The sequence below is a fragment of the Cyanistes caeruleus genome, chromosome 6, assembly GCF_971803275.1.
Source record: "Cyanistes caeruleus chromosome 6, bCyaCae1.hap1.1, whole genome shotgun sequence".
NCBI lineage: Eukaryota > Metazoa > Chordata > Aves > Passeriformes > Paridae > Cyanistes > Cyanistes caeruleus.
In genome coordinates, this window is record NC_141706.1 from 60,580,414 (window position 1) to 60,594,809 (window position 14,396).

General features: G+C 42.9%; 1 protein-coding gene across 1 annotated transcript; it reads left to right on the top strand.

The window, feature by feature from the left end:
* The first annotated feature begins 762 nt into the window (after positions 1-762).
* PLD4 (phospholipase D family member 4) lies at positions 763-14,031 on the top strand. The gene is made up of 11 exons (XM_023927433.2): positions 763-922; positions 3,821-3,910; positions 6,043-6,278; positions 6,499-6,682; positions 6,983-7,103; positions 7,447-7,574; positions 7,744-7,944; positions 8,362-8,501; positions 11,001-11,166; positions 12,209-12,305; positions 13,550-14,031. Exons 1-11 carry the CDS (start codon positions 920-922, stop codon positions 13,765-13,767), a joined length of 1,584 nt encoding a protein of 527 aa, XP_023783201.2. The 5' UTR covers positions 763-919; the 3' UTR covers positions 13,768-14,031.
* Positions 14,032-14,396: the final 365 nt, after the last annotated feature.

Sequence of the window (14,396 nt, forward strand, 5' to 3'; positions counted from 1 at the left end):
AAAGGCCTCTTGCTGTTGTACCAGACCTATCCTCTGGCTCCTTATTTTCCCGTCTTCAGCAGCTTGATACAAGGTGTGCTAGAGCCTTGTGTGCCAAGCTGTCTCTCCACTGACTCCTTACAGCATCCTTCCTCTGGTACTGCACTAGGGAACTGCATCCTTGGGGTCAGTAGGAATAAGAGGCCACCTGGAGAACAACAGCAGCATTTCCAGAGTGAAACTTTCATGCTTTCATTTGTGTCAGCTGAAGTGCAGCCTTTGGATTTTTACAGAAGGCACAATTTCTTAGAAGCTGCCCCAAACTCAGTGTCAGCTATAACCCCTCAACAGCACCACTGCAAATTCCAACACCACGTGTTCAGCATGAGGGCTGCACTGTTTCAAAGGAGCTGGCTTGCTCCCTCGTGCTTGTCCAAGCATGACTGAGCAGGAAAGTGCTTTCAAGAAAAACTTTGTAGAGAGGTTGTTTTGGAGGGTTTGTTTGTCTGCTTAAAATGAAGCTTCTGGTCAAGAATAATGCAGTGAAAACAGAGCCAGGTTTTGGCTGCTAACCAAAGCTGAGCAGTCCTTCCAAACAGTGAGTATCCTCTCATGCTGATCTGGACTTTCCACCACTGAGTGGGAGCTTCCCCATCCAACCAAGTTATGGCTTGAGGATCATACATGATCCTCAACATGAGGATCAGGACCTGGAGTTTTAAGAATTGGGTCACAACAACTGTATGATAACTTAGCACCCAGTCAGTGCACATTGTAAAACTCAGTGTCTAGGAGGAAGTGATCCACAGAAGGAGGGGAAAAAAACCAGAAGAACCCTAAACAAATGTGCTGACAGAGCATGAGTACTAGCTCTTGTACATAAGGCTGGGAGTAACATCAGAGTGCAGTGGGACATCCACACAGGAGGAGACCTTCCAGGATGGTAAGTACATTTGTTATCATCTTGAAAGAGCTGGGGAGTGGCTGTGAGATGAATGTACCTTGTTCATCTGAGGAACTTCCAACAGCTCCTGGGGTGGATTTTGTATAGTGAAAAATCACATTCTTGTGTTTGAGAGTCAAAGTCTGACACAATTTGTTGCTGGTGGAGACATGAGGTACCAAGAGGTATTTCAGAGGCAAGGAGAAAGCAACCCTAATGTTATAAACATCACTGTCCTGTGGGTACTCACCAGACTGGCATTAGCTGGTGTCCCAGCCTGTGAAGCAGTGCTAAATAGTGCTTAAATTTATTGCTCTTGGATGAACTTCAGGCATTGACACTGGCAGCTGGTAGAGCCCTGAAAGCTTCCAGGGAGACGTAGTTAATTGCTGAGTAGCTACAATATTACTCTTAGGAATTCTGTTTGCCTCTGTGATGTTTCCCTTCTTGAAAACGAAACTGTTTTAAAGCAGTTCTCACAACTTCTGTACAGCAGGTGGGACTCATCACCAGTCAAAGACACGGAGAAGGGCTTTGTTTGCACAGAATGGTAGATGATTCTATCACAGCACACACCAAATCTGTTCACCTTTGTATTTTAAGAAAAACGCTGCTTTTGGAAGACATTTTGTAATTGTTGCTGAAAAAGAGAAGTGAAACAAGTTGTTTCTGGTAAACTCCATCCATCTGAGGCCGTCATGTGGCTCTAAAAGCACTGCCACCTGCAGTTTCTCACCAAGACACCGCCTGGGTCACTAGATGTGACTTTGGGAGCCAGAGGGACGAGGCAACTCCTTTCAGCTCCAGTTCTGTGATGAGAAGAACCCGTGGTGGTTGTTTGTTCTGGGCCAGCCCTGACAGGGACAGCTGTGTTAAAGCCACAACTCTGGAGCGTGACCTGCACCCTCAGTGGCTCTCCTGGCCCAGCCTGAAGGGCTGCTGCTATTTGTCAGATGACTTTCTCCTCCTCCTTTGAAATACCTTTGCCTCACTTTCCTACCCAAATCTTTCACATCTTCTCTCCTGCTCTCTCTTCCCTTTCTTCTCACTAAGATTTTGGGGTTGGAATGCGACCACTTCCTCTCATGTGTGTTGCTGTCACACACACCTTTCTCTGTGTGGTGGGTTATACCCCCAACTGCTTGGGCTATCAGCTCTTTGGGGTAAGACAGTGGGTCTTTATACTGTGCTAAAAACATGAACTGGGATTTCAGAGGTATGGGAATGGCCAACTGTCCTTCACTGCTGGCAGGCACTCCATTTCTCTGGAAGAATGGGTGTTTTCCTGCCAGCATTTGTAACTATTTCTAGTGTAAAAGCTTGCAGCTGAGCCTGGGGTAGAAAACAGAAGTGACAGCAAAAAGTGTGAGTAAAACTGCTTTGGGAAGTGGGCCCTGCTATGGTGATTACAGCTGATAAAACAAGCAGGTCCTGAAATGGAAACATGGCTTTCTTCTATGCAGCTCCAGTATGCTTTCAAAGCAGGAGTGTTTGTACCTTTTCTTCCCCTCCACCTTTTCCATCTTTGTCATTCTCTCTTGTCTGCTCTTTTACCACAGGCCCTCCCTTTCCACATCCCTCTCTGTGTTCCCCAAGTCACTGTTTCAGAGCCACCTCCCTTGTCCTCCAAGACATCCTCCACCTCTTTGGTCCAGCCCCACCAGTGCCTGGGAGTCGAGTCCCACAGGAAGCCTTTGTGGCTGTGTCTGGGCAGTGCCCAGCCCCTGCCTGTTCCATGCAGCCACAGCACCCATACAGAACGGTGGAGTGGGCAGGAAGCAGCAGGGAATGTGTATGGCCATGCTGCTTTGCTGCTGGGGGAGGCCAGGCACCATAAGCCCATCCAGTTCAGGTGACAACAGCTGTGAACACATGGGACAAGTCTGGCAGGATCTTTCCTACCTAAAACTTGAGTGTGGCCACCCACAGAGCAATTCCATATCCAAGGACACTGCAGCACGCTCATCCTCCAGGCTACAAATGCCCAGTGGCTCAGGGGGCAGAAGCAGTTGTTCAGGGACTGAACAACTGTTCAGGGCAGGTGGTGGTATCATCTGGTAGCACCTTCTGAGATCTGCTGTGCCCCAGGATCTGCTTCTTGCTTCTGAGAATGAAATGTGTCATCAGGTTCCTGTGGTGTAAATTCAACTCTGCCAATGCAGGGATGATTCATGACCCACTGGGCACGTGTCAAGTTTTTGAGAAGGTAAAACAGGCAAGTGCCCACTCCCCCTGTCTGGCCATCTGCTGTCATATTGGCATATTTTGGTTTTTGCTCTTATGGTTGCCTCTGCTGGTGGTAACACAAGATTGGAGAAATGCTGCCTGAGAAGGAAAAGAAGATAACTTATTTTCTAGAGTCATGACTGCAACAGAAGAGAAGGGGAGTTTTTATTTCAGCCTGGTTCCTGTGCCCTTAACAGAGTCACTTCTGGAAGAGACACTGGCATTGAAGACAGCTCACAGGCACAGGAAGAGAGAAGCCTGACACAGTCACACACAGAATGAGACTGATGCTGCACACTATCACACACTGCTTCTGCATTTAATTACTGCTTGTTGGCAAATACGTTCGCTTGCAATAGGACAAAAGTGGGTGTTGAAGGATGGCTGGAAGAGGCAGTGATGCAGTTGTTTACACATTAATTACTGCAGGGATTTTTGTTTGTAAACAGCACTGGGGAAAAACTGTGGCTACACGTCTCTCTGTCACTTTGGAATCTGTTAATGTCACTCAAGACCCATAACACAGGGAGGATGTTGCACAGATCCACACTCAAACCTCAGAGCACTGTGTAAAGCAGTGGCAGTAACCTGCACTTTTTGTCTGTAATTGGCTGTACACAAATGTTGTCATAAAGCTTTATTTTTCCCCTTGCATACATTTCTGTTTTGCAGATTGTGAAAAAGGCATTGAAAACATCCCTGATGTTTAATGAGTCCTCCAACATGAAATCAGGCGTGAACAATCAAAAAGACATCAAAACGGTAATTATTGGGATACACCACATTTGCTTACAGGAGCTGAGATTGTGTTGACATTTCTGAAAAGAAATAACAGGTTAAGAAGAATTGTTTTATTGGCCATTTTAGAAATCTGTGTAGGTTTCAATCCTATTTGTAAACAAGTGAGTGACAAAGCCCTCATTGATTTATCTGGTAGACTGATCAAACCTTGCCCAGAGGGAGTAATTTGGAGATAAATCCTGCAGCTCCGTCTGGCTCGGGACAAGGAAACCATGCTTGTACAAACAGCCTCACTGCCACCACTGGCACAGCATTTATTCATGTATTCATTTGTTCATTTATTCAGGTGCCCAGAGTGCCTGGACATCACAGTGAGTAGCATGGTGTCAGCCGTGATGTGACTTCACAATAGATTTCTTACCTTAGAAATGTCTTCTAAAACCTCTTTAAGTCCTGCTAATGTGTTCATGTGATGAAATGCAGAACTGTTAAAAAATGGGTGAGATTTTTTTTTTTTTTTTTTTTTTTTTGTGGTGAGGTGAACAAGCCAGAGGGCAAAAATTTAAGTAGATAGTTTAAAAATGATTATTTCATTCAAATCACTGCCTGAAATCGATATCAGCATGGTCGATTTTAAGAAAAACAGAGAAAATTAAAAGCAATAAACGTTATCCACATAGAAACTGAAACAGAAACTTTCAGAGGCAAGTGGTTTCTGTGTGGTTTTCCCATGTGCCCTTCTGGGAGCTCAGATTTATGGCTACAGCCTCATGACCACCTCAGACTCGGTTCTCCTGCCTGGAAGCTCAGAAGCTCAAGTGGGTGTTGCCTATCACGGGCTGGTGGATGGCTCCAGCTCCCAAGAACTGCCATGGGGAGCCAGACATGATAATGGGGGAAAATATATCTACATGTATGGCTGGCTGTCTTTTCCTGCTCAGTAAAGGGCAGCATTTAGAGCCTGGTGCTATAATTTTCAGCATGTGAGTGGCTGGACTCCAGATCTGAAGCCACCAGGTAACCAGGCTACTTTGGTTTTTTTTTTTCCATCTACATTCAGGAGAATAAATGAAAGTGCAGCAAAAGGGAAATGAAACTAACTTACCATTCTAGAACGACATGGGAAAACAGTTCACATGGACAAATGAGATTTGTGTAGTTTCAGTTAAGGGAGGTCTAAGACAAAACCAGAACACGTTCAGACACCACAAAGTATCTTTCTCCCTCTGACACTTTCTGAACCGTTTTTATAGCCCTGATAACACAGACTTCCTTTTTAATGGTAATGCTTGGCTTAATCCCACAGAGCTAATCTTGTGTTAGGAATTGCCTCATTTTCATTTTGGTAGAAATTTGGTTGAACATCCATTGGTCCTGTGCTAAAATAAAGCTAATCAATGTCAAATTAATCACAAAATTTGGGAAAAAAACAAGGGATTGATATGTTGGCACAAAAATATTAAATAGAAAAATGGAACTAAAATAATGGTATTCATATAAACCAACATATTTCCATTTCCAAATTTTCTTTTTTTTTTTTTTTTTTCCAAAATTCCAAACTTTATTTGATTATATTGCCTTTCAAAAGTGTTTGTTCCATTTGGTTCTCTGATTTCAAGACTTCATTCCCTTCCTTTCAGGAAAGGGAATGAAATCTTGACATTTCTATGAGGATCAATTGGGCAAGCTTTGGTCCATTTCCCTGCACGTCATGTCATCCCATTGGCTTTTATTGTTTTCACTTAGTTTCAGAATTTTCTCTGGTTTTAGTATTTCATTTCTTCAGTTTCTTCTCCTGTCTCTTTGTTCACTTTTCTTCCCTGATTTTGGGATTTCAGTGGGAATAATTTTGGCAAGTTTTGGTCCTTTTCTCTGCACCTCATTTAAGTTTAAAGGGACCCTTTAAAGGTCATCTAGTCCAACCTCCCTGCAGAGAGAAGGGACATATTCAGCTAGATCAGGTTTCTCTGCCCTGTCCAAGCAGACTTTGAACAGCTGTTCCTCACTTTCAGTGCTGCATCTGAGAACAATGTCTGGCAGTAGCTGCAAACAGATCTGCTATTCAAAGACTCTGATTTTTTCACAGGTAATCATCCATTAGCTGGTCATCTTGGTGATCACTTAAATCTTCTCCTCTGTGGGTTCTGTTGTAGTTTCAAATCTTAGGAGCAATTTTGACACTTGGTCTTGTCCTGATGGCTGTTTACTTCATGAGTGTGGACAGCACAGCTGATGCTAACGAAGAAGCAGCAGTTGTCAGCATTTACAGAAAGGTGGAGGAGGAAGAAGGACTCTACAGAGACCTCCCAGAGGAAGAAGGACTCTACAGAGCCCTCCTAAGAGCCACCATAACTGAGGAGGGCACCAAGAGGTCCAATGACTCCTGCAGGTGAGTCAGGTTAGAATGGCACATGGAAAAGCCATCACCGGATGGAGAAATAGTTACAGTAAAAATTAGGGGTAGAAAGCACTCCCAGCCTGTTTGTCCAGCTCATCTTGTTTGCTATGGAGGCTGACACCCAGCAAGGCCAGCTGTATGGCCTGACAGGTGCTTGGTGTCCTGTTGGGGTCACAGCCACTTGCTTCACAATACAAAATTGCCATTGCAGCTTTGAACTTGTGGAAAATGTTCCTTATGACTTACCCTTCGAGATAAACAGCACTGCGGCCAAACCCTTGTACCAAGCCTGGATGGGACTGCTTGATCTAGCCCAGGAAAAAGTTTATGTGGCTTCTTACTACTGGTCTCTTACTGGGAAGGATATCGGTGTCAACGACTCCTCTTCCAAGCGGGTAATGTAAAATCAACAAGCACAACTGTGTTTTTTTTCCTCATGTACATGTGGCAGAGGGCAGGTTGGCTGTGTGCTCTGTCTCCCAGAGACATTGCTTGACTCCTCCTGCAAATCCAGGAAGGTTTTCCATGCTGTTCTGAAGCAACACTCCAACTTTCCTCCTTCAGTCAAGTTAGGCTGAAATGGGTGAAATTTCTGATCTTCCTCGTGCTGGGATTCTCATTAGTAACACTGAATTTGCATGTATCTTACTACACTTTCTCTAACAAAATATAAAAAATACCAATGTGCCACACAGGGTGAAGATATTCTGCAGAGGTTTGAGAGGTTACTCGCAGAGAATGTCTCTTTGTATATTGCAGCAAGTTCACCAACTCTGGCTACAAAATCAACGGACCTTGAGATTTTAGAGAAAAAAGGTAATTATTTCTCTTCAGTGATCCATTCAGAGCTTCTGTATCGCAAAAAGGCATCTGGGGAAACTGTTTCTCCTGTTCTGGTGTGGTGCTTACATGGATTCACAGCACTGTCTGCTCACTAGTTCATGCTTTCTTTCTGTGTTTCCATGCTCTTTAGGATTTTCTGAAACTTCACATTTTGAATATTTTATTTCAAATTACTGTGTTCCCAGGAATGTGTGCTTGTGAATTTTGGTAGTTGTTACTGCCTGCAAGAGTCAGACATGCAGATGTGTTCTGGCTGTTGAGGAACCATCTCCATGCTACATCTAAACTCTTTTTTCCCCTCCCCATCTTTCTTCAGGGGCTCATGTGAAAAAGATTGATTTTGGACGTTTGACAGGAGGAGTGTTGCATAGCAAATTCTGGATAGTAGACATGAAACACATATATATTGGTAGTGCAAACATGGACTGGAGATCTTTATCTCAGGTAACCTCTGCTGCTACATATTCAAAAATCTGGGGGAAAATTCATGTTCTAGCAGATAACAGAGAAAAAATTGTAATGATGTAAAATATTGTCAAAGCGGAAGAAACAGCAAAGAAATCCCTGGAGGTGACTCATTCTGGGGCTGTGACACAGCTTGCTCTCTTTGCAGGTGAAAGAGTTTGGTGCTGTGATGTATAACTGCAGCTGTCTGGCCAAAGACCTCTGGAAAACATTTAGTACCTACTGGGATGTTGGATATCCTAACTCTACCATCCCATTCCCTTGGCCTCTTAATTATTCTACCCACATTAACAATCATCGGCCTCTGGAAGTAGAATTCAATGGAATCTTGACAGAAACCTATTTTTCTGTAAGTATGTTTGAAAACAACATGACAGATTGTAAACTGTTGAAGGATTGAGCAGGAAAGTTTCTTCAGCAGTCCTCCTCAGCTGCTTGTGTTCCAGAAGGATAAGATTTTGTTCCTTAGGTTTCTCTGGAACTATTCAAAGAATAGGGATAGAATAGGGATAAACCCAGCATTAGCTGTCAAATTATATGGCAGGAATAGTGTGCAGGTCTCTTCTAATCACCTGTAGGCTCAATATATCAGTAATTATCTGACCCAGAAGGGTATGGAAAGCATGAGGAAAGATGGTGGTCCATCTCAAGTGCTTTGTAATATTTTAATGAAAACTAGACAGATTTAAACATAAATGAATTTTCTGAGAGGAAAAAAAAAATAAAATTGCTTAGCTATGTGGTTGTTTTTTGGTTTTTTTTACAGGCTTCCCCTCCAGCATTTTGTCCAGAAGGTCGCACCCATGACCTCTATGCTATACTCAGTATTATCAGCCAGGCACAGAAGTTTGTCTATGTTTCTGTTATGGAATATTTCCCTACCAGCCGTTTTGTCCTTCCAAAAAGGTACAACTTTAATCCTGAGCAGATCAGTTACTTGTACTATTTAAAGAAAAAATATGTGATCCCCCTCCTTCTGCAATGAAAATATTCAGAATGGAGAGAATTGAGGCTTTGCTCTGCATTCACAACCATCCCCTAGACTGTGCCTCTCAGGTCCCAAGGGACAGGATGAGAGGAAATGGAAAAGTTGTGCCAGGGAGTTGTGCCTTTACTTCTGAAGAATCTTGACTTGCTGCTCTGTTTCCTGCTTGATGAACTTGACACATAGTTTAGAGGGTGGCTCTTGGCTGTCCTGACCTTTGCAGTGAGAGCTGGAACAGCCTCTAAAATAAACTTCTGGGTTTTTTTGTTTGGGTGTAGGTGTTTTTCTGCTTGTTGTTGGGGGTTTTTTGTTGTTGTTGTTTGGTGGTTTTGTTTTGTTTTTAATAATTCCATCTAAGTTCCGGCAACAGCTTCAGAAAAAAGTGGTGATCTGGAGTAATCACAGAGTCATAGAATGGTTTGGGTTTCAGACCACCTCATTCCTCCCCTCCTGTGCCATGGGCAGGGTCACCTTTCACTAGACCAGGCTGCTCAAACCCCATCCAGCCTGGCCTTGAGCCTGTGTGTGGTGAACCACTGCCATGGTCCCAGACACTGCCCAAGGTCACAGCAGAACTATGCACACCAACCCAACCCTGAGCAGCACAGAAAGTTAGTCAGTCATGGGGCAGCACGAAGACTCACAAATCCTCTTAGATATGCTCGAATTAGGATGTTTACATGCAACCAAGTGCTCTGAATTATCTGCTTAAAACATTTCTGAGTTTTCCAACCATCTAAATAATCTGAGAAAGCTCAAGTGAAAGAATTCTGTACAACATGGCTTGTTGAACAGTGTAAGCTGTAGGCTGTCATTTAGCCAGAATGATACCATGCCTTATGTCCTCTGTCACAAATGGGTAAAGCCTCTGTTGTTCAGCAGGGGCATAGGTGTGTTATGGGGAAGATTTTAGGATAATGGAGAGACACAGATAATTCTACTGTCCAAGAAACAAAATCTTGAGACTAGCTTCTACTTGGAGGATATATTTAATAAACAGCTCAGAGATTTTTTTTTGGTTTCTGTGTAGTATAGTTGAGTCTGGGTTTCTCATCTTCTGATTTTAGCCAAGAGTATATTCCCAGAAAGTCTCTTTTTCCCCTTAGGATTGAATGCATTAATACTCCTTATTCTTCATCTGAAAGCTTAATCCACAGTTTGTGACATCTAGGACTGATCAGATGCAAACAAGAGTTTGAAAGGCCCAGGGAAAGTGGTGCAGGGCCTCGGGCTATCTCCACAGCAACCAGCTGTAGTGCCATGAATTGAAGCTGATTAGTTCAGGTTAGGCTCCTCCAGCAGCTGAGGCAGAGGGAACAAAGCTGCTGCCTAATCCCTGAGTGTTAATCAACTAGAAACTGATATATTTAAAAAAATTAAACCATTCAAAAATTACATTTCAAATAGCATGATTTTCCAAGCTTTTCAGGATCTATAAGTCAAGCCTGAGCTACAGACCTGAGTCAGGCCATTGATTGCAATAGGATGATGCACAGGGGAGGATTAGAGAATTCAGGCCTTTGTACATAAAACCAAAAGGATTAAATTAGGCAAATTAATTCATCATTGCTCATGGGACTGTGAGCAAATGCTGGACCTCTCTCTGTATCAGCCCACCAAACTGTAGTAAACATGCTCATTTCCCTCTGTGCAGCATTTGTTAGTATCTGTGGAATGAAAATGCCGTGTGGGTGTTTGGAGTTACCAGCCCTGGGATGCACATTGTGCAGCTCTTAGTGTTGTGTAGCTGGGTGAAGGATGTTAAAAATGTTCCCCATAGGTACTGTCAACACAAGTGTCAGGAAAACAGATTTTCCCATGTTCAGGGAACACGCTCAGGGAACATAGAGAGCACAGCTGTGTCCATTACCTTGGACACACACAATGAGGACAGGGAGGGGTGGGGAGGGATAGAGTCTTCCCAGGATGGCTGATGGCACAAGACCACTGCAGACTCTTGAAAGAGTCTCCAGGGGCCGGAAAAAGCCATATTCTGAAAAATGGTTCTTAGACTTTTCTCTGGGCTCTGCATTGCCCTTTTAACTCTGTGCTGTATGAACCGGCTTTGCCCTGGAGTTGCTATTGTTTTCTTTGGTTCCCTAAGGAGATGAGTATGGTGGCACCATGCTCTGCATGTATCTGTGTATGTGCACTTTACTTAGCTTTAAACTTCTGGATGAATTTCACCCCAATTTGGCAGAGTCTAGAGGTCCCAAAACACATTCTGTGAAAAGAACGGACTTGGTAGAAGGCAGAAACCTTGTTTGTACCTCCAGGGAAGCCACAAGTGCTTCACTTACTAGACATCAGAAATCCCATCTGTGCACCATCATTCATAAGTCTCAGTTTAACATCACAGCTTCCTAGTGAACTGTTTAAATAACATATATCCCTTCTTGCACACACCTCCTTTCCTGCAGATACTGGCCGGCCATTGACAACGCCCTGAGACGCGCGGCTTTCAACCACAGAGTGCAAGTCCGGCTTCTGGTCAGCTGCTGGGCATACACTGACCCAGCCATGCTCCACTATCTGAGGTCCCTGCGTGCTCTCAACAACCCACATGTCCACATCAGTGTTGACGTGGTATGAATAAGAAAGCTGATTTTGGAAAGACAGCTTGAGGATAAAGCGCCACACTGATTTTTGAGACTTGGCTGCTGTTTGTGTGTACAGATATTAGCTTTTGGAGAAGTGGGTTGTCTGTTTTTGCAGTCACTGCTTCCCATTTTTGTGAAAATAAGGCTCAATAAATAATCTTTGAGGAAGCAGCTTTTTCAAGCTACTAGTGATATCAGGTATGTGCCTGGCTGTGGCACTTGAGACATTATCCTGGCAGTTGCTTTTGCCAAGCACTGTAACAGTTAACAATTCATATGATAACTTAGTGCTCCTCTCAGAGACTTTTTCCTGCATGGAATATGTTAAATCAGTCTAATTGCTATCAGTTTTTTAAAACTGAGAGCTCTGCTGTCTGCCTATACATATAGATCTATTCTTGAACACCAAATATTGCAGTCAGGCCAAAGGCATTAGGCTGGAATGCATCAAGTGGAGTGGGGATGGTGTGGATGCTCCCAACATGATCCAGTAATCACAACAGAGAGATATCACAGAAGGAGGAATGAGTTTCTGAAAAAAAAAATATAAAGGGAAATGTAGATTGTAGGAGAAGTGTACATGGTAGGAATTAACACAAAAAGTTAGGCATTACAGTTGCCTGCAGAACCCCTCGTGTCTGCGATCAGCCCATTCTCACACAAAATAAGAGCAGCAATCAGTGGGAAATGCAGATCTATTAAACAGCTGCCTAAAACTGCATTTAATTGTCTGCCCTGTAATGATAATAGCTGTGCCACTAATGGAACATTGTGAGGCAAACATTATCTGTATCTGATCTCAATTGCTTATCCAGTTTATGTATAGTGGAAGTATTATTTGCTAGTTTTCTTGGATAGGAATAAAATCTCTTCTATGGTCTATTCAATTACAGAGTGCAGTATGTTCTTCTCTGTCCTTCCCATGCTCTTCTATTCTTTGAAACTATAGAAAACATGCACTATCCTATCATGAAGTCTGTTCTTCACCCTAAGATTTGTGTTAATATTTTTAATTTTTCTCCCTCCAGAAACTCTTCATTGTTCCCGTTCTGAATCATACAAACATTCCTCATGGGAGAGTGAATCACAACAAATACATGGTCACTGATAAAGTAGCCTACATTGGTATGTATTCCATTATTCCAAATACTTTATCTCCAGATCTACTGGACTGAGACTGAGATAGGACCAGCTGCAATACCAAAAAATACCTCATTTTGCTATATAAAGCAAAGTCTGTCCTAGGTAAAGAGGTACAGATGTGAAGATGGTAATGTAGGTCAAGTTCAGTAAGAGATTATTTCATGTGATTGTGAACCATTAGAACAGAGCATGACAAGGCTGAGTGCACAGCCTGTGACAATTTCAAGCAGTGGGAATTTCACAGCCTGTGTGCTCAGAGCAACACAGCGATAGCTGGTGCTCCAGTACGTAACATTATCGTGCTTTAATAAAAAGGAACTGCTGGGAGGAATTAATTCTATGCACTGTTTGCTGAACAGAACTCTAGGAAATGAGAAAACAGTAATGTCAACTGTGTGCTGTTCCTGAAAGCCAGGATGGTGTTTACGTTTCACTCTCTTATTAGGAACCCTCAAAAAAGGGGATGCGAAAGTGCATCCTGCCAGCAATGCACACCAGCAAATAGCCTGATCTTCCAGCTGGCTGAGGGTTTACAGCTCCAATTGCCTTCAATACTTTAATAACTTGTTTTATACTTGAAAGCATATATGCAGATAATTTTTTTTTCATGCCTAAGCACCTTCTGGGAATTGACAGATTTTTCTGGCTAAGGGGATCACGAGGGGAAGTGCGTAAGTGATGAAATGTGTATTTTTCACAGTGCTTGATTTTCTGAATTGAGGTAGCTTTGGAGAGAGCCCTAGACAATGTCTGCAGCTGGATTCCCAGCTTTGCCTGGTTTAGAAGCAGGCTTTACATGTCAAGCTCAGAACAGCTCCCAAGGGTTTATTGATCAAGAGTCCAGTTTCTCCTTTTGTTTTCCTTTAACAAGTGAAAAGAATTAAGTCTATTAAAGACTTTCTTCTTTAAACACAGAAACCCATGTCAAACACTGGCTTTTACCCCTCTTAATACTCAAATATTGCACTTTATTACCATGTTTACAAGTAGATTTGTGCATTCTGTCACAGGCTGTAATGAATCAGAAGGTTATGAACCTTCAGGGTTGCAGTTAATACCAAGTTTTCAAAACCTGAGGTCTGTCATGAGAAGGAGGTGACCTGATTTTTGCTGCCTCTTTGGTCCTAATGAGATTTGCAGTCATAGAGCAAGCCAACAAAGCCCAGAGATCAAACAGAACACTGGGAAATGAACCTTTTCTAATCAGCTACTTTTCCATTGCACAGGGACTTCCAATTGGTCAGAAAACTATTTCACTGATACAGCTGGTGTGGGACTAATTATCAAACAGAATTCGACCAACCTGCAAAGTAGGCAACAACCTATCCAGGAGCAGCTGAAAGAGCTTTTTGATCGAGACTGGAATTCCAAATACGCGGTGGATCTGGAAGATGTGCAGGGACAGAAAGACTGTAACTGGGAGGCAGACCCTGAAGTGAACTGAAATGTACTTTTAAAATAAGAACAAAAAAAAAAAATTATTTGGATCTTGTTCATGTGCAAATCAAGGAACTCTCTTCTATTTGTCTTTGCCAGAGAAATCACTTTCTTGTGGCATCCACATTGAGGACATAAGAATTTCTGGTAGTTGACTCTACCTGCAAAACCATTAGTCAATGTATGATGTTTGATTTTTTTGTGTGCTTACCTCACTGCAGGTATGTTGTATGACAAGCTGTCTGGCATTAAAGCAAACATCAGAGACACAGATCATTATTGGTGTGATATTTTATCTTTGGAAACCATGTATTTCAACCTAAATGTTCCATTAACAGTGTTTGCTTACATGTGTTTAAACATTATTAATAAACTCCTGGCCACTTTAACATTTGAGCCATGCTACAATAGCAAGGGCAGATTTTTAAGAGCATTTAGAAATTAGAGATACAGGGAAATACCTAAGTGTTGAGGCTAGTTGGTAGAGATAAATGCGTGGGATTTAAACCTTGGGGCCAGTTTCCAACTTAGCTGCTTTGGAACCCCAAGTGCCTGGGGATGTTTGGATGTGTGGGTGTCTGTCTTGGGCATCAAGCAGGATGGGGGAGCAGGGCAAAGCTGCTACATGGGTGCTCT